Source organism: Limulus polyphemus, unplaced genomic scaffold (genome assembly GCF_000517525.1).
Source record: "Limulus polyphemus unplaced genomic scaffold, Limulus_polyphemus-2.1.2 Scaffold770, whole genome shotgun sequence".
Lineage (NCBI taxonomy): Eukaryota > Metazoa > Arthropoda > Merostomata > Xiphosura > Limulidae > Limulus > Limulus polyphemus.
Genome location: NW_013666380.1, coordinates 411890 through 433404, shown reverse-complemented (window position 1 = coordinate 433404; position 21515 = coordinate 411890). Strand labels below are relative to the sequence as shown.

General features: G+C 31.2%; 1 protein-coding gene across 1 annotated transcript; it reads left to right on the top strand.

Moving 5' to 3' along the window:
* The first annotated feature begins 2692 nt into the window (after positions 1 to 2692).
* Positions 2693 to 20484, top strand: LOC106460443 (CD63 antigen-like). Its single transcript, XM_013920138.2, has 4 exons — positions 2693 to 2806; positions 11852 to 12040; positions 17943 to 18017; positions 20382 to 20484. Exons 1-4 carry the CDS (start codon positions 2744 to 2746, stop codon positions 20469 to 20471), a joined length of 417 nt encoding a protein of 138 aa, XP_013775592.1. The 5' UTR covers positions 2693 to 2743; the 3' UTR covers positions 20472 to 20484.
* The last annotated feature ends 1031 nt before the right edge of the window (positions 20485 to 21515 follow it).

Below are 21515 nucleotides of genomic sequence, written 5' to 3'. Positions count from 1 at the left end.
GACTGAAAATTTTCATTTTTTTCTGAAAAGGTGGTGTCTATTTACTTGTGACCACGCTGTGTATGAGGAACAGATAGACACATACTCACACATATTGACGTTTATTTGTATAAATTTAGACATCAGAGTACTATCTTTCGAAATTTAGAAACGAAATATTGTGGCCCATCAATGATGCACAACATCCTACTTACCTCTTATTATTATTGATATTTTTTAAAAAAAATTAAATATATTTGAAACCTGAATCTTTTAACTGTAATATGTATAGATATATGTATTAATATTATCCTATGCTTTTATAGATCTGTTGTATGATGCTAATTCCAAACGTTCTCTATTTGATAATAATTTGTGGTATAAAAACTGTTCGATCAAAGTTTAAAATCACTAGAAGAAATGCGTTCCGACCCAAAATGTTGTTAACATGAAAACAACTGTTTTTCCTTTACCATTTCCAATGAACTAACCAGAATTAGGAAAAACAGAAATCAACTAGACTTGTGAAGTAAAGTTCAAATGAGAATATCCCATCTGCCCGAATGAGATGTGAAGTTTCATTTCTCTAAGAAACCTGTCCACAAATACATGGGTTTATTGATGGGAAGGTTTGCAGTATGTTGATCGACATTGGTTCTACAGCTACAGTAGTTCAATCCAATTTGGTAATTGAAGGTGGGAACTTGCCTCCAGAGTTGAAGAAGTTAGATAGATTGATGTGAATAGCAAGTGAGTATATAGTTCCAGCAAGAGGAAAGTTTGAAGTTACCCTTACTTTAGGAAGATACTCTACATTTTATGATGTGCGAGTAATTGACATCATCGAACAGAGCATAAAGCGAATTAACTTAGGGTAGTAACATAGATGAAAGGTTAGGTTATTTTTAACTAGTTTCACAGTATATGACGAGGAAAAACTATGCACTACATGGCAATTACTACATTAGCGGTTGAATTTCCAGTGGAAAGAAGATAGTGGTAACCAGAAATTATTAGCAATAATTCGTCGTCTAGTCACTATGGTATAGTGGAACCAAATTTACAATGTTTGCTGAAGGATTAATGGCGAGAAAAAGTTTCATAAATCGGATGAATAAAGTTTTCATCGCTAAGACTGCGAAAACAACAAACCATAAAATTCGAGTCAAGTTTGTATGAGACAGTGCAAGATGTGAAGCTGTACAGTTGCATTTCCACTTCAAAGAACATAAGAAGTAGTCACCTTTGAGTCAAGATATAGGAAATCTGATATCAAATCTTCATATAAGGACAGTATATCACTTCACTTTCAAGAGCTGAAGAGGTCTTACATTAGTTTCAGCGTTTCTGTTTGTTTGTTTGTTTGAAGTTATGCACAAAGCTACACAATGGGCTATCTGTGCTCTGTTCACCACGGGTATCGAAACCAGGTTTCTAGCGTTGTAAGTCCGCAGACATACCGCTGTGCCACTGGTGGGGGGGGGGCAGAGTTTCTGTACAAACGTTATTTGTGAAGTTAGACATACCAGTGAACATAGCCTATTGTAAACGTTTTTAACGTAATCAATTGATTCGTTATCATTACCTGAACTAGAATTTGCTTTTGTTTATTACCAAACAATCCAAAAGAACACGTTCAGCGATAGAATACGTTATAATATAATATTTACAACAGACGTAAATACAACGACTTCATTGACTTACTAATTCTCTCTTAAGACATATCGATCCTTTCTTCTTTGAAACACAAATTCAATAATCCCAGCACCAAACTAGTTAACTGATTAACAGACTTAGTTAAATAATATCTCACTCTTCATCAGGTTCAATCTAGCTTACAAGTGTAAGTCACATTTTTATACTGTTCAAATGATTCTGATACTTCAGAGAACATTCTTCACGTTAACCCACGCGCTCGTAACGTGAAGCCAAAAGTTGCCTAAGAGTTTGGCAGTGGGTGCTGTTGATTAGCTGCTTTCCCTTTTATATACCAGTTCAAAATTAGGTACAGCTAGCGCTAGTAGCCCTCGCAAATGTCTTATACAAACAAACCTTTTATTCGTTACCTAAGAACCTTTGATAGTTTTATTGTACGACTAAGTTTGTCACAAACATAATATTAATAAAAACCGATCCGGCCTGGCATGGCCAGGTGGTTAAGGCGCTTAGCTCGCAATCTGAGGGTCGCGTGTTCGAATCCCTGTCTCACCAAACATGCTCGCCCTTTCAGCTGGGGAGGTTTTATAAAGTGACGGTCAATCCTACTATTCGTTGGTTAAAGAGTAACCCAAGAGTTTGAGGTGGGTGGTGATGACTAGCTGCCTTCCCTCGTGTAGCTTTGCGCGAAATTCAAAACGAAAACAAGCCAAAAACCGATCCAAGACACCTCTCGAAAAGATATATGAGCATATTGACAATGATTCGTGAGGGCCAGGATTCCAGTGTCACGATAAAAAAAAAAGGTTTAAAAACGTTAATTGAAACTGTAAAAGCTCTAGTGTTTCGTACAATCACATTAAAAATATATGTTGATTATGTAAACTAAAAAAAAAAGCAAACAAAGTGAAAACTGATAAAAACAATATAGAATAACAGCAAAAGTACTGCGCATGTGTAACGGTGACGTTTTGATTTCGTAAGAAATTTGCGTGAGATAAAAATAAAGGTTATTATCTTGCGGTGTCAGTTCGACTATTACAGTGTTGCTCATTAAACTAGGAGTAAAGTTAAATAGAAGAATAGAGAAATATTTAGTAGTTAGAAAATGGCGTCTTGTAGCATGTCGATGATAAAATATTTGCTGTTTGCTTTTAACTTCTTGTTTGTAGTAAGTATTTTATGCTTTCCCAAACGCCTTTTTTGTCACTTCTCAGTGTACAAACGTTGTGTAATACTAATAGTAATAATATATTTTTACCATATGGGAGACCTACCCTTAGAAATAGGTTTGAATCGGTACAGTTCAATTCTATTTCTAATGGTAGGTCTCCCATATCGTAAATCGTAAAAGTTAGGATTTGGGTAGTTACTTAATTGTATTATGACTAACTAGCAGATGCCCGTAGAAATAATTCAACGGTAAATTTTCTAAAAATAGTGATGAATAAATGAGAAAATGTGCAGACAACCCAGTTCCATTTATCATAATTAATATGCAATATCATTGGCGTAGAAAGTGAGGCTGAACCCCCCACATTTCAACCTGTCACAGTAAAAATGCATCAGAATTACAGAAATTACTCTCAGGCAAAACGTGAGAATGCATAAAATTTAATTTAAAATCCAAGAACGTCAGGGCTCTAACTATAGCGAGCCGTGGGCACTGACCATAATGGGTACGCCTATGGCGCATATTTTTAATTAGTAAAGTCACATCAGGCTATCTACTGTGTCCACCAAGGGGGATAGAACTCCTGATTGTAGCGGTCTAAATACGTAGACTTACCGCTGTTCCAACGGGGAACAGAGCGCATATTCCCTCGTTTCTCTCAGTCAAATAAACCTTGGGCCTTCTGCTTTTAGTTTGCCTCCTACACCTCTGAATATTATTGTCTAGTGGGCCGCTTACAACTTCATTTTGTCATTCCATGTGCTGGCGAAAAGTTTTGGATTTCTATACAATGAGTGCCTCCAGCACAATAGAGCGCTCAGATTCGCTGGATACTTTTTTCGTAAATCTTTGAAAAAAAAAACAGACAAATAAAAAACTTTTTTTTTCTTTTTAATAAGTTTTTTTTCCTCAGATTGACCGTTCAACGCATACGACTAATGATAGGAAGACTGACGGATCGATCTGAAATTTTAGAAATTGCAAAAAAAAAACTAATATCTTTCCTGTAATGTACTTTTGAAAAGAAGCTTATACGACATCTGGCTATTATATATATAGATTATAATTGTATTTCAGTTAAGTTTCAGGTAAAGTCTGTGCTATTTTATATTGAAAAAATAAAAATGATTGCATGAAAAAATATAACTTCGCGGCTCTAGGTCTTTTTGTCTTCGCCCCCATTTAATTATTTATATTTTATTGTTGTTTTAATGATGATCATGTAAACAACAATGAGCGGGATTTTCTGAATGCTATATTATGTAATTAAACTGTCTAAACTAATTCAAGCTATAGCATTTTTGTTAATTTGCACGACATTAGTAATCAGTATTTTTACCAGCAGTAGTTAAACACAGTGGCGGATTGTACCCCTTTAGGAGCAAAGGCTTATTAGGGGCACTTCACTGGTAGCCTAATAATTTCTACTAGTGAGGAATCTATAACTCGCAAAAAATAAATAAAACTCTTACCAGAATAATTTTGCATTTATTTTAAAGACAGCCATTGACTCTTTAACTTTAAATAGTAATCTTATGATATTAGCAGGTTCAGTGGTTTACGAAACTCATGTATAAAACTATAGTTTCTCACAGAGATATCGTGTGCATAAAAAGGAAAATACATGTATACTTTATATATATTCGTAGGTTTCCACTCTGTATGTGCACAACACATACACGAAATAATACATGTAAGCGCCCAATGTTTGTGAGCATTAACAGTATTTGATCATCTGAATTCAATACACCAGCAAGCGTTTGAGTTCATTAGATGAGTTTGAGAACAGCTAGAATGATGGCTTCAGTGCTTATGAACACCAGAGTTTCGAGATGTTCAGCTGTCAAGAGGCTGCTCAGTCTTGCTTTATTATCTATAGTTTCGAAAAACATCTTTTACAATGAACTTGAATGATGAAAAATGTCAGAAGAAAGGGATACACTTTATGTAAGTTGCCATATGCTTTTGAATGTAGCATGTAGTTCTCAAGTACATTAAGCACCATTTGTACCCATTAAAAGTTTAGCATGAAGTAACATCATCGTGTTCTACTCTGTGGTTATCCTCATATGCATCAGCACTGCAAAATATTTCAGTTCAGATCTTACAAAAGTAAGATCTAAATGTAACATGAGCTAACCTGTCTTTTGTCAATGGTCTGGCAGGTAGACCCTTTTCTTTATGCTAGCAAAACTCTTTGGGTCAAAACACTGCATGTCAACATACAGCTGATCATGTTCTGCAAATCATCTCTTCAGACTTCCTATTGTTTGATGAAATACCACTTTGAAAGAATCATTCCTGTGGTCATAGATGTAGACTACATCTGTGTAGTTGTATCTCCTTCTGCAGATCATACTTTTCGTTCATTAGGAAGTATATCACGTACTTAGGACAATATTTTTCCACCTTTCATGTTTATCACATGCACTTCACAATTTTGCATGAGTTCCTTAGATATTTCATGCTCCTCTAAATGTTGATGAACATGGTGCTGGTCACTGCATCCACGTACAAGTAAAGACTTGGTACTACCGTTTGAAAATCATAGGCAGATAGTGCAGAAAAGCTTTTGTTGCTTAATTTTTTTACCATCAACTGTTTTTCGATAGCACACATCCGGGTAAAATGAAATATTTTTCAAATGGTTGGACCAGGTGTTGGGCAAAACATTTACTCTGCATATCGTGGCTTGATGATTTAGAAAATATGCTCACAACATCAGAAATTTTACTTTCATGAGGGTCATCTGTTCCTATTTCTGTGTAGTATTTCTCATTGCTGTGTGGAGTTTCCGTGTGTGCTACAGCTGTTGCTGTAACATCATAATCATTTATGCGTGAATAAACAGGTTGCTTAGTATCAATGGGGGAAGTGATTATATAGTTCTATATATCAAATAAATTATTATATGTTAGAGTGTCCTTGTATCTTGTAAAAATCAAATTTGTGACATTATCGTGTAGGAATAATTTATACAACGTTCATATGATAGTAATCCGGCTTATTGTACTCAGCAAGTTTTGCTGAGTGCCACAAGCAAACTTTGTTGATGTCAGGCAAAATTCGCCATAGCAACGTACATACAATACGCCATAACCATATGTCATTATCAACCAAACTTGTACTGACAAACTAGACTGGTTATCAGCTACTCATGCCACTTGGTACAGGATCTGAAGTGTTTTGGAACTACTAATCAAATGTGAGTGTGGCATAGAAATTAAATTCTTTGATAAATGTAGACATTTATCATGATATGATTTTAAAGATATATTATCGTACATAATACATTAACATATATGAATGATCAATATTGGAAAAGAAATTGTACAGACAACAGACTCTGTTTTGCACTTAATGATTTCTTCATGGATGATTTCGAAATTTCGAATATTATGATTGATCATCCGCAAACCCTATAATAAGCATTCAGCCTGTTATATGAGGGTCTTTAACGTCGGTGCAATCGGATCAAAGCACCGACGGGCCCTTCATATTGTAGGCTCCCTAAGTAATGCAAAACACTTCTACATTTCTATACCTATAGCTGGTTAATACAGATAGGTTCCCTAAGAAAAGTTCACCCAGTAGTTTGAAGTGTTAAAAACGTCTCTGCTTTTGACAGTTCTACTGGTCAACTAGCGTGCAAAATGATTATTTATAGGCAAAGTATAAATACTCTTGTGGCTGAAATGCAAGATATGCTGTTCAATCCTATTATTGCTGGCGAGATTCGTCAAATATCGACAAATGTTTGCCAGTGAAATTCCCCAGCAAAATTGGCACCACAATAAGCCATGAATATTCATATACTAGTTGTAAGTTGTATTTATAACGGTGCATTATTATGCAATTATATAACTTGAAGACTTACAAGTTTCACACATTATTGATTCTTGTAGCAATTGAAGCTGACAATTTTAATACTTTCGTGGGAAAAACGTTTCTTTGTCAGGGAGGCCTATAATAAATTTGAATATTAACAAAAACTAAACTACCGTCAATTACTTCATTAATACAAAAAGATAATGTGATTAAATTGATATTTGTATAAGCAAACTAAACTTTAGTATAGTGTTTTACTCACAGATACTATTTCCGAGGATTGTTCACAATTATTCAACTAGGCACTTTGAACGGCAAATGCTGATTCAATATTTCGAGTGACCTTTGCAAAATTCCCATTTTAGAAGATTTGCACATTTGGCATCCTCTGGCTTGTCTCCTTTTTCCCGACATTTTTTATTGTTTTAATATGTGAAGTCTACAGAATGCTGTCAGCTTTAAACAATAGGTCTAAGATTTGCTCAAGCTATGCAGTCATTTCATGATGTTTCTCAGATTTTTATACAAAACATAAAGCTTTGAAGTAATAATCAGGAGAGACGTATGGTGCTGTAATTTGTATGTATGCCTATGCAGCATGCAATCATGTTCAGTCATGCTTGGACAGATCTATGCAAGTATATGTGTCTATACGTAAAAAAAAGTTACTGGGAATCCCCGTCTTATTGCATAAGTAAAATTTTAAAAATAAATTAATAGCTTACAGAATGCGATGTGTTTAGTAGTTTAAAACAATTTCTTCAAAAAGGCTATATATGTGTTTTATATTTACATGTGGCAAGAAGGAGCTGTATATTATAGGTTTAAATCTGTTCAGTGTTTAGTATAGTGTACTATATTAATTTAGCAATTCAAGATAGATATAGGACACTGGTTTTAATTTATGAAGAAGGGTTCAAGTGTTATTAAATGGTAAACTATAAAATGTGAGGGGGCGCTACTACTCGAGTACCTTGGGTCCCACCTGCATTCTGCGCGGTTGCTTGAACTGTTGAAGAGCTAATTCTCTACTACTAGTTAAACTTTTTTGACTGTTAAGAAATGTATGCCACACTGTGCACTACTAGTACTACCAATAAATTAATTACTCATGTGAAATTGAGCTATTTAAATAGGTTAGTGTTAAATGTATTTATAAACTAATGAATGAATTTTGCAGAATAAATGTTAGGCGTAGCCTGTATTTAGGTGTGTTACGTACTATATTATATATTCCTCGTGAACTTGAAACTGAAAGTTGAAGTAAGGAACAGAGAAATAAAATATGAATTGTGAAAAGGTGTAATAAATATTAGATAATTAAGAGCTAACTTTAAATGAGGAGGATATTTTGAGAAGACTGATATTTGCACGATTATATTTGACAGTTACTAAATTAGTTATATCATCAGTATATGTTGAATGAAAAATAAAATTAAAAGAAAACGAAACTAGTTTCTAATTTTCAAAAAACAAAAACGATTTTGGTGGGCATAGGACAAGAATTGTAATTTCGGATACAAGTGACTTATATTGTAATAAATCAATAAGATGTGGGCAGATGTATGTCAAGTGTTAGGTAAAGTGAGTACTGATTAAAATTAGTATTTCTGATTTATTACTGTTTGAAGTATTGCCATTATGATTTCTCATTATTTATGATTAATTCAGTGTTATTTAACGTAATTAATTGTTATTATGCACTGAAATAATAAACTAATTTCAATTAGTGTTTCTGATTATTCCAAGATTCATACAAGAATAATCAATTAATTATTCTGATGATTAATTTATTATAAAATTCCATCAGTTGCTCAGCTCTATCTGTTAGTACTAAATAATAATATTAAAGCTAATAGAAGTTTAGTGTGTATTTGTAGACTTTGATTATGCATCACTTGGAACAGTGTGTATAGTTTTGATCTCCTTATCTAAGAAATAATAATATTTTCTTGGAAAAGGTTCAAAGGATGGCTACTAAATTTAAAGGGATAAGGCCAAGAACTTATTTTTGAAGAAAAAAAAACATAATGAAGTTTACAAGATTATTCAGGGAATCAGTAGGATGAAGGTCTCTGATTTTTCTGGGCTTTATTCAAAGGACAGAATCCAAAAATTAGGTTTCACTTAAGTTTTATTTTGTAAAAAGGTGATTAGAATATGGAACAACTTGCCATTAATGGTAGAGACCAGCACCTTATTAGTTTAAGAGGGGTTTGATTATTTCCAGATAAGTAAAAGGTGAGTTTTAAGTTTTTAGTTAAGAGTGGGTGTGTAGTGAAAACCTTGAAGTTTTGATTGGTTCATTATTACTGATGTATTATGTGAACTCAAAGTTGTCTTTCAACTCGTAGCTTTGCTTTTTTTTTGCTGTTTGGACATTATTCATGACATGTATTAACTTTGTGATGAAGTATCATTAGTCAAGTTAACACACATGCACACATTTTTTCTTTTAACACTTAACACCAATATATATGTTGTAATGTGTTCTGTCAGTAATCATTTATTTTTTTGGATTATTTGTTTAAAATAGTGCAGTCCATGTAACAATAACAGATTTATTTCTTTAAAGTTTAATGTTCACTTGTAGGCCTAATTTCACAAACAACCTTTGAACAGATTGAGACTAATGGTATGCCTAATTTACAAATACGTTTGTAAACAAATAGAAGTAAAAACAATCAGTGCTTAAATTGCAAACTGAAATTAAAGTAAGTAACTTGCTGATTATTCATTAATTCACTTACTTTTGTATTTATATTGTTACTTGCTTTCTACTTGTTACAAGAAGCTTCTAGATCTTGCATCCTCATGAAGTAATGACCTGCTGCGTATAAAATATCAAAGACATAGCTTACAACAATATATATGTAAGCCTACACATTTGGGCCAAATATCATCAAAATGTGTGACCCTGATAAAATTATCTCTTTGCTAATTTTCAGTTTAATTATCAATATAAATTAATGTGTTCACTGATATTGCTGTTTGTGTAGTGCCCAAGGTAACTACTAAAAATAACAGTTGTTGTGCAACTTTTGTAAACTTGCATTTGACACAATTTATTTTTCACAAAATATTGATTGCAGTCTTTCAGCAAATCTGTTTTGGAAGATATTTTATATCATGCCCTTTGACAATCTAGATCTGATAATTTCAAGATAATCTGGTAAAATGTAATAAGTTTTAAGAATAACTTTTGCTGTATATGTATCCACATAAAATAATTCATTTTCTTGTCTCTTTCAGTAGTTCTTTTTTATCCAAGCATCTTGCATGTAATGTATTATATCCAAATGTATTCCATTATTTCTTTATTTTCCTTGCAAATTTGCATTTTTAATATTTTCTGTTTACCTCTTCTTCTACAATAATATTGAATTTTCTTTTCTCTTCTCATTTCCTTTTACCATTCATTATATTTTGACTTTCATATTTTACTTTGTTCTTGCTTAAAGTACATATATTCTTTTTTTCCAGTTTTCCTTGTAATCCACTTTTTTTCCAGATACGGAATCAAGCATGGCTCAGTGGTTAGACTTCTGGATCATGGGTTTGAAATTATCCAATTTTGCACTTTGGAGTCGTGTGTGTATTATAAGAGTGATAGTCAAATCCTACTATTAATTCTGACAAAAGTTGGCAGTGAATGGTGTTGACTATCTGCCTTACCTTTAGTCTATTACTTGAAAATTAGGGATGACTATCACAGATACCCTTTGTATTGCTTGACACTAAATATTACAAAATACAGATCTTCCAAATGCTTTGTTTCATGGTACACAAATCTCAGCCCTTGTAATCTTTCTTTCACCCTGGGTTTCCATCTAATTTCAATTTTTTTTTATGTTCATTGTATTATTTTTATCATTCTTGAATACAGGGGTGAAAGTCTAAAAAAAAGTAGAGGTACTCAGCTGGGTGATGTGGACCTGTTTTTGAAAAATAAAAACGAATCTATGTTAAACATAAAAAATGACAAAGCAGCTCAAATAATTCCCAGTAATAGTATCACCTTAAAAAAATAAGTTAGGGTACTAAGTACAGGTGAGTACCGACAGAATTTAACCCCTGCTTGAATCCATCTTTCGTGTGGTCCTTTCACTTAATATTTTTCAGTAGCTTTAAAAACTTTTTTTTGACATGTATGTTGAATCTCTTGTTCTTTATTTTACCACATTCCATATCAATATGTTTCTCTCTTTTCCAATAATCCTCTTGATATAATTAATCTGATTATTTTATAATTCATGTTGAATCCATCCAACATCTCCATTCCATACATTAGCATTGTTCTGATGATTGCCTTAAGCATTATCGTTTGAAGTACACTATGTTGGAAATTTTCTATCTCTTATTCCTCATATTATACTTCCCAATAATTCCTGGTTTTTTACATAGATAATTGATGTGTGTTGTTCCAATATTGCACTCAAAAATATAATACAACTTGGTGGTAAAGAAATTTAAATATCTGTTACAGTATACTCACCATTTATCACATTGAAAACAGGTATCTCCAAATTTTCCCAAATTATGTATCCAATGTTTTCAACCATTTTCCTAAACTTTGAATCATTAATTGTAACTCCTCTGTGTCTTTTGCCAAGATAACTGTCATCTGCTTATGATATATTTTTTCCCTTCCTGTTACAGTTCTAGCATGATGAATCAAATGGTTTTCATTAGAAATAAACACTCATGGGGTTAATAATCCATCTTGTCTCACTTTTTTTTTGGTAGACTAAGATGTATCTGTCTGCTTTTCCCCATTTACTACATTGTTTAATTCATTGTATGTCTCTTATATTGCTTTTACCTTCCCTATTTTTATATTCCAAACAATTTGTTCTGGATTATTGGGTCAATTGCAGCCAGGAGATCCAAAAAAATATTGTAATTTTCCTCTCCAAAGTTTATAATATACTTTTATGAACATGTTCGATGTAAGTAATAAAAAATGAATTTTTATAAAGCATCAGAACTAGAATTTTATAACCATTGTAATAATCAAGAGATCGTTGTTGTTACAGTACTAATGTTTGTAAAGGGGGAAAAAAACAAGCTCCAGTCAGCACAGAATTTGTTCTCCCTAAACAATTTTAATATTAGAAATATTTTTTTCTAAAATGTATCTCACATTGTTGTTGGAAAAACAGTTTTGGTTTCCTTCACACTTATGTACAATATTATACAAACTTTGTCTTTCAGATTTCTGGTATTGGTCTCATAGTTGCTGGAGCATTGTCTTTAAAAAACATCACAAAGTATGCAGATTTCATGGATGACAAGAATACAACTTCACCTACCATGCTTATTACAGTTGGTTCCATTGTTTTTGTCCTTGCCTTCCTTGGATGTTGTGGTGCCTGGAAAGATAGCTATTGGATGCTTATGACAGTAAGTGTAATACAAACTGCAAAGGTAACACATGTACTTGTGATTTGCAGTTTTTATAAATTTTCTAACCTATTGCGTTATTGATAAAGTTATCAAAAATGTATTTTCAGAAACTGGTATAACCCAGACAAGTAAGTTCAAACAGATGAATTTTCAAAGTTATTACTATTTTTAGAAATTTTTATGGAAAGTTCCCACATACTCTGAAAGGTTAAGAGGTGTGAACAGAAGGTTTGAATACATTTACAAAAAAATGGGTTAAAAGGTTCCAAGAAACAGTAATATACTAAAGTTGTACAAAATAGTTGAAATAGTCAGACTGGCAAATTATTTGTCACAGTAATTAACTTTTTATTATCAAATTTAGTTGATGAGCTTTTTTATTTTGAACATGTTTGCCATCAACTTTATTGGGTTTGTGTAAACTTCTAATTGTACTTGTAGATTCCATGAATTTTGTGTTTCAATAATGGTTTTATAACATTATTTTAGTCATTCCATGTCTGTGGGAAATATTTACTGTAATATCTAGGTCAGAAACTTTTTATAGAAGTGTTTAATAAACATTTGTAAAGCCGCACATTGTAGACAAATGTATTGATTTCATATTGATGTATTCATATTAAAACATTTGTCTTTCACATTTTAAATTATCTATTAGCCAATAAAGTAGCATTCTGCCATGAAAGGATAATTTTGTATTTGAAAGTTTTTTAACATGGAGAATAACAGTAAACTTTTATTACAAAATAGATTTTATTATTTTTAGTTAAACAGGGTAAGTTATCATGAAAGTGTCTATATGGAAATGCACACACATCTTATGATTGCATGTTTCTGTACAACTTTTCTCTAAGAAAATTAGTGACAACAGTTTAACTCTTTGTTTGCATATATTTCATTCTGTACACTATTATGTGGATATTTTAAATTGTCACAATGCATGAATAAGCATTAGGATTCAAATATTGGTTCCTCCCTCATTTAATGTCATAGAATCCCTTTATATTTATTTTAAAATACCTTGGACAGAGCTGGAATAAAATTTTCTGCTACTTAAAAATGTAACAGTAATTGCTGAATGAAATGGTAAAAAGATAGCTCAATGGATTTTAAATGATTTATTTTTGGTTATCAATGTGGCTTTTGACATGCAGTCTCAAACCATTATGTTTATCCACATAAATATTCTTTTCTTGAGATTAGCAGTCACAGTCTAGTTAGATTGCTTTGGTAATTTTTGTTTTCGTACATTTCATTTTCTCTACTGATGCATAAGTTGAAAACATTTTACATTTACAATAATATACATGTTTAATGTGAAACATGTAGTAATACATGTATTGTATTAGCTTGAAGTGGAATCTTTCCTTGATAGTTGATTGTTTGATGAAGTTCTATCTCAAGCATAAGTTTTAGATGCAGTGGTGTTGTTCAGCTTTGGTTTTAAGTAGATCATTGAAAATGAAAGAACATTAAATTTGTATCTGTATTACAGTTAAAATTTCACATATTTTTTCATTTTGAGATAAGATAGTTCATGAAAGTTTGGATCTAAACAAATGATTAAAATTGAAAAGTGTGAAAATAAAAATTTTTGTTTTTTTCATCAAATTTTTGTATTTTTTATTTATTTTTCTTTACTTTACAAAATTTTAGATAACGTTTTAAAATTCAGAAATGGTACATAGTAGAAAGAAAGGTATAAAAACACAAAGATTAGTCTTTAGAAAATGGAACTTTACAAGTTTTTAACATGGCAAAACTTTTCCTTAATTTGTCCTTATAAATTTCTATAGCTGTTTCATTTACAATATAGATTATTGCTAGACGGTTTAGTCTTTCTTCTCTCATTGTGGGATGCAAAATGTTTTTAGCAATTTTAGTCTCAAAAACAATCTTGAACTAATGGGAAAAGTTAATAAAATTCTTTTAGCGATAAATGTATTTGGAAATTTTTCTTTGATTTGGTTTTCACATAAATAAAATGTGACCTTATCTGGAGTTGAATTTTCTAGTACTTGATGTGATATAACTTTAAATTCTGAACCCCTAAAATTTTGAGGTGGGTTATTTAAGCACTTCAAACCTGCCTTGAGCTGGCCCCTATTATTGTATAATTGGAAAGTTATTAAAATGATAAGGTGTTTTCTGTGTACATGTACTGGCTTTAAACCTATTTCACATTTAGTTTTGTTATGTGCCGTGAAGCTAAAAGTAACATTCAAGATTTAAAGTGACTTGTACATGCACTTGTATATAGCAATTAATGCAAATTTATTAGTTCTTACAGTGTGAACCATTGGATGCTGGACTTATAAATTTACACATTTCTTGAATCTAGTATCATCTACTGGTATTGTGTGAAAAGAAACAATAGCATCATTATTTTTATTATCTATCTACAGTGTATATGTATGTATGCAGATTTTTAGTTTTTACAACCTATATCGTACTGCACATGTATGCTGTACTTCTGTTTTAAAAGTGGTAGTGATCGTTAATATAACAAACACATGTAAAAATAGAGTACAAGTATCAGTGTGAAATATAGAAAATGTTACCTAATTAAGAAATATGTCGAGTCAGTGGTTAGCTTTCAATGAACAGTTTAATTGAGCACTTTATTATCATTCATTATTAATTTATAATTACCTAATTTTGGGTTGGATCACCTTTCTTTAATGAAAATAGCCTGGACTCTGCATAGTATAGTCTCTCCAATATGATAAAAATGTAAGTTTGAATATAGTTCATTCATCAAGATGTGTAACTGGTAGAGGATTACAGTACATTATTGAATGTTATTTTTATATCCATCTCTAAGATGCCCAATCAGGTTGAGATTATGTATTGGTTCTGGCTAGAAAAAATAAAAATCACTGTTACACTCCAAAAATGTTGGACTAATTTTACAAGAACAGTATATATTTTTAATATGCATATATATATATATCGTATCATATACTACAAAAGCACTAATTTATCAGAGGAAATGCAGTACTGTGGGATTGGACATGATTGTCAATAAAATTGACAGTTGAATTTATTTGCCCTTTCTAAAAAATTCAACCCCTCCCATGAAAACGTTTTCCTTCAACAATATATCACCTCAAACCACTTACGCTATCAGAACAAACAAACAGAATCAAGTGGTTGACATTTGCATGGATTTTATCTTATCTTACTACGTTAAGTGTGACAAAAAGTGAAATATAGCTCTCCAAACCATGCACACTTTGTGTTACTTAGTGTCTCTGAGTTGTGATTTTTTGTTTCCATCCAAGATAAGCTGTTTGTGGACTGGTTTTTGTAACGTTTTGTATGATATATTTAGAAGTAGTGGAACTTTGACCACTTGAGAAGGAATTAGTCAACTAGAATATTGCCTGATGTCTCTTGCACTTTACAAGTGTGTACAGTTGTCTTTTCTTTCAATTTTTAATTACATTTAGACAGTTTTTTCCTTATAGAAGCATATTCACTTTCAATTGCCATTATTGGAAGACTTTGACAAATGCATTCAGACAGCTTGTAAAAAAAAAGGGGGGGGGGGACTCAAGTATTCAAATCAAACTTCACATGACCATCAGAGGAAGATGGTTGTAACAAAATGTCCAGTTAGTTTAGAATACCTGTTGTAATACTAAAAGAACAATGACATGTTTTTTTTTTTAGAACTATAATTAAATAAAGGAAAAAAAATCAATGTTTGATAGGCCAGATAGTTCCTATATGTAAATTTCTTAAGGTAGAATTTAGCAATTAATTTTCTTTAGCTAATCATTTGATTCTGTTAAGAAACAAGATGAAATGTTTAGTGTTTAACTTTATGTAAAACCACTTGTGTGCTCCTAATTTTTGGCATTACTTTGAATGTCTATCAAGTTTCTGACCTACTTTATTTAAAAAATAGTAATAGGAAGAAGATATCAATACTTATTTTACAGATTGAATTTAATGTTTATAATGTTCCTGAGTTTGTTGACTGTAATGTTGAATTTATTAAGATTTTTTTTTCTCCTCTGCAATGCAAAAAATTGTGATCCAAATCTATAAATCAGTAATCTGTTATATGAAAGTTTTCTCATTTTAACCCTTTGCAAGAATCTTGAACATGCTTGCCCTTTCAATCTTAATGGCATTATAATGTGGCAGTCAGTTAATCCCACTCTTTGTTGTTAAACAGTAGCCTGAAAGATGGCAGAGCGGTGGTGTTGACTAGCTGCCATCCGCCTAGTTTTAGCACTTCAAAATTAGAGATGGCTAGTGTCTTTAATAACTTTACACAAAATTAAAAAACAAAGAGAGCAAGAATCTTGAATAAGATGCGAGTACTGCTGCAAGAAAAGTTTATAACTTGGTTTTTATTTGTTGTTTGAAAACTTAAGTTTTGTATAATATTCCTTTGATATTCTTCTATCTTCGTTGTAACAAATATTTCATTCTTCATTGTTAATAATCAAAAAATGAATACCCGGATTTTTATAAAACACTGTTTCTCAACTTTCTTGAGTTGAACTGAATTAAAATTGCAACTTGAAAATGCTGGATCTCAGACATTCACAAACAACACAAGTGAACTACAGTGACTCAACAGTGTAACCTCAACACAAGAAGCTTGGAAAAAAGAAACAGGGAAAACCTAACTTTGTAAACTATCACAAAATTTGCTTAATAGTACAACACCCTTAAGATCTAACGAAGTTTCAAGTAATAGCAATACCCAATCTAAAACTCTACCTTCTTAAATGTCTGGTTTAAACAGTTTGAATAATTATTTTTTACATTGTACATATACTTTTATTTGCTACTAGTTGATGAGATTACAGTACAGTGTGGAATGTTTATTGGTTATTGACAAAATAGTTGATCAACTTATATTTACAGAATGTGACTTTCTGTTTACATACTGTCATAGCAGTACTTATTTGCAGATGACACACAACCAAGTCACTTACATAATTATTGCTAATGTTATAAAGACATTGGTGCCTTCCAGTTTCAGTCATTTTGTTTTACTGTCAGAGTAGCTGTATAATTAACAGGGTATGAGTTGACATGTACAAACTTGAATAGAGTAAAAGTTATATAAATTAGAAACATATTAATGACCAACAAAAAAAATGAAGGAATACCACCTTACAGAATATATGCAATATAAATAAAGTTAACAGAAATGACAAATGGCCAGGATCAAGTAAATATTTGTGTGGAATCATTTGAAATTTGTCACAACATACTGTAATAGGTTTCTGAAATAGTTTAATGTGTAATAACAATATACAAAAAATTTGGCATATCCATTTTATCTGCTCCTTTTAACGTGTATGGCAGTAGAAAAACATCCGTCTTGAAAAGCTAGCATCACTTGTGCATTCTTATCGAAAGCATACAGGTTATGTATGGATTACTTTTTATTTGCTTCCTGTGCATACTAGTGTGTGAGCATATTTACAGATCAACAGTTCTGTTAGTAAAAATAAAAAAAGTTTTTGTTTACACTGTGCATGTACTTCAAAACTCCATCTATCTATAAGAGTATTGAATGATGGGTAAAATTAGTTGCTCATTTTAGTGCTTGTGATTTGCCAGTCTTTTATATATTCTTGTATATGTAGTCATACATAAACCAGTTGTTTGAGAAGTGAACCCTGAAGCGTATCTTGTTTTCAGGTGTCTTAATTAAGTTTATTTGCTTACAATAAGTTAAGTACATTGTATGATTACAAAAAAAATACTTTGGGATAAATATCATTCATGGGAAGCAAAAATAATGACATGATTGTACATTAATTTATGTGATGTTTTTATTAAGTTTTAATAAAAATACATTTTTTTTCTGTGTAACATCCCAGAATGATTTCACAGACTTGTATTTATTTAAGTATTTTTTTTATAGTTTGCTGTTTTGCTTGCCATCATATTTGCCTTGGAGCTAGCAGCAGGTATAGCAGCCTATGTTTACAGGAAAGATGTAAGTAGAAATCTGTTAAAACAAAAGGGAACAATTCTGTTATATTGATCTGGTTGAGAGCTTGTTTGTAACATTGAATGTGTTTAGAGACAAATTGATCCTAACATGTTCTAGAGTCTAGAACCTTGGGTGACCAGTTACATGAATTGGATTGCTCAGTTGTAATATAAATTCCAAATTTTAACGTCTAATATTAGTGCAAAAACTTGTGATATAGTTCTCAGTGATAAAATAACTTGAAATTTAATGTTATTCAGAGTTTGTGTTGGCAATTTGTTTTTTCTATTTGCTCCGAATATTTAGTATCTACTGTTAGAATGTGCTTTCTTTATACCTTAATAAAAACAGAAAAACAGGCATATAAGCAAAGAAAAGAATTATACCTAAAAAAAATGAACAAGATGAATTTTATTGTTAAACATTGACTCCTATACTCATGAAGTTTTAACTACATGAACTAACCTGTATGGAGATGTAGGTGTTTGTTATTGTGTACTAACATAAGTGTTTTTTGTAACATGCTACATTAATATAAGTAATTAAATGATTCAGTCATTGCTCTCTGCAGCTGTAACAAAATAAGAAAAACCTGTACACATTTTTCCAAAATATAGCCAAGTATGCTGTTTTGAGAACTATTCAAACACTTAGAAGCATACAGTGCCAGAAATTTTATTGTAAAGAAAAAGTTTTTTTTATATATTGTATGTTAATAAAAACTAAAACTTTGTATGTTAATACCAGGAAACATTACTTGTTCGAATGAGAGAGCTGAAGGTTTCTGAAAAGTACAGTACTGTTACATTTTCTGTACAACCTCAGGGTGTTGTTTTTTGTAAGAAACAACAGTAAACTTTGATAAGTTCATAATTATGTTTGAATTGTGTAGAATAATTTTGTAAACCCTTGTATTTTATGAATATTTCAGATTTTTTACAACAAATGGAAAGCTAATCTGCAAGAGAACTGTCAGTCTAGGCCTTCTTTTCAGTTCATCAGAAATTATTCCACACTTAAGCAGTCTTTTTATATATGTTCTGAAACAATTTTTACGTCAGTTATTCAACAATTGTCACACAGTACAAACTGTACATTTTTTGTGCAACTGATGTTGATCATAACTGATGGTCAGTTAACTGTTTGAAAATTCTTTAGAAAAAACATTCCAGTGTGTGCCATCTTATGAAATTCTAGTATTGCAACTTCTTGACTTTGTGATGTCAAGCGTTCAACTATGTCAAATTGTATTATTTTATTACAAGTTACAGATTTTACAGTAAGGAAGAGTTATTTTTAGAACAGGTACAACATTTTGATCACTGGTGTGATCATTCTCAAGAACACTTATGTACTTGAGAATGATTACACCAGTGATTGAAACATTGTATCTATTCAAAAAATAACCCTTACTGTAAAAGCTGTAACTTGTAATAAAATAATACTTAACCAGTAACTCAAAACAAAAACTGTGTCTAATGGTGTTTTCATTTGGCCTTTACTCGTTACAAGTAGCATACAGTACTGTATATGTACAGTTTTATGAACCACTACATAGGAATATTCATAATTTAAGTAATAGGAATAGAAAATTACCAGGGATGGTTCATTTAAAGTCTCTTCTTTACCTTCCAACATGATAAGGAAGCCGTATGTTTTATTTTCTTCTGATTTTAATTCAGGATTTTATTACATTCATGTGTGATTGTACTTGAACTTTAGAATTTTTTGTATCTCAGGTAGTTACCTCTAATGTGTAAGGTTACATTCCAGTTGTTAATGAAAGAGTAACTATAAAATGAATCAACTAGATTGACAGTTTAAGTAAGATAGTAGCTTTCTGTCTTTAAAGGTTTCTAATGAAAGTTAATTTTAGCTGTAAGGATATAACTGATTTTATACTTTCTCTTAATAAATAGAAATGAAATTAAGATTTGTTGTTTCATCTTTTTTTTGTGCTGTTCCACAAGACATGACAATATATAGGTTCAGATGAGTACAGTATAATGTGCAGTAGTTAAAGTGCAATACAACTGTTGTAATTTTGAGTTTGGAGTTAGTGAGGTTGTAGATTTTATCAAGTGCAAGATAAAATCATTAATCACCTTATCTCAGTAGTATAGTATATATATTATTTTTCTGTGTACCAGGAACAGTGTGATAAGAACACAAGCTTCATACTTTTCCTTAAAGTTAAATGAAACTATTACTACTTTGATATATATATAATATTATCAAATTTTTAAATTGTGTATGTTAATGCACAGTTTACACAGTGTTTATGTACGTGAAATGTAATTACTGATTTACGTCCAATTATTAAAACAAATTGCTTCACATCCAAAATTAACTATTTTATTTTTTCAGGTAGGAAAATCATTCACGGAAGGCATGGAGGATGACCTAAAACAAAATGAAACTAACAGTGGTTGGGATAAGATTCAAACAGATGTATGAATTCTATGTTTTGTGTGTGTGTGTAATCCACTGTCATTAGTAGCACTTGCAATTACATTAATGTAATTTTGATACACTAAAGCATAATGTACCACTTTTATTATCCTGTAAATGTTGAAACTTCATAAACTGTCTTGTATTAAGTGAAAAGATGATTAAAAAGTTTTTTCCATTTTAATATTTTATTAAATACATATGTTCACAAACTTAACATTTTAAATTGTACAAATGGAAATCTCAAACAAGCTTTGGATTATATTTTATCTTTTGTACTTAAAGTACATTTTTTTTCCCCAGTGTAGCTAAGGGTGCCATTCTTGGAATACAGTTGATTTAAACAGTAATTATGTTAACTAACTGAAAAAACAGTGTCCTGTATCTGTCTCAAATTAACCAGTTGAAAAAATATTTTGTACGTATTGTTATCTAAAAAATTAATGTTGTTAATTTTAGTAGTAGGTGAAGTATTGCTATTATAGTTGCATATATTGCATATCACTTTTTTGTAGTATATATATAAACTTCATATTTAAAAATCTTATTTTTTCTAAGTTCTAATGTCAAAGATCATAAATCCTGTTGATCTTGTGCTAAGTTCACCACTAAGTAACAGGAACCAGTTCTGAAAGTTTTACTTAATTCAGTTTTTGTCAGAGTTGTTTACTTTTGCCAATGGTATCATTGGTTATAGGGGCAAAATAGGTCAGTACTTGCAACGGCTGCTTGGACTGCACAAAGTCCCAGTATTAGTATTATTAAGACTGTATGAGCTTACATGGAAACAGAAACAAAAAAGATAAAGTAGCAACCAAATAACTGGCTTAATTTTTGGGAGTATCACAGAACATTTGGAACAATATCTCACAGTAGTACATTAATACTTATAGTGCCATAAAAATGGTGTTTGTTTAAATCATATACAGAATACTAATTTATTGCTCAGCCTTTTTTTCTAACCTCTTCTATTTTCTATAGTAATGTATTGATCACTTATTTGCAGTGATTCATTGTTTGTGATTCCTCTATGTGTATTACCTGTGCATT

Bases quoted from the DNA above. Each gene is read 5' to 3' on its own strand.
- LOC106460443 (XM_013920138.2), top strand. From the start codon at position 2,744: ATGGCGTCTTGTAGCATGTCGATGATAAAATATTTGCTGTTTGCTTTT. The intron at 2,807-11,851 runs GTAAGTATTTTA...TTTGTCTTTCAG, and splicing joins CTTTTAACTTCTTGTTTGTA to ATTTCTGGTATTGGTCTCAT. The intron at 12,041-17,942 runs GTAAGTGTAATA...TTTTTTTTATAG, and splicing joins GCTATTGGATGCTTATGACA to TTTGCTGTTTTGCTTGCCAT.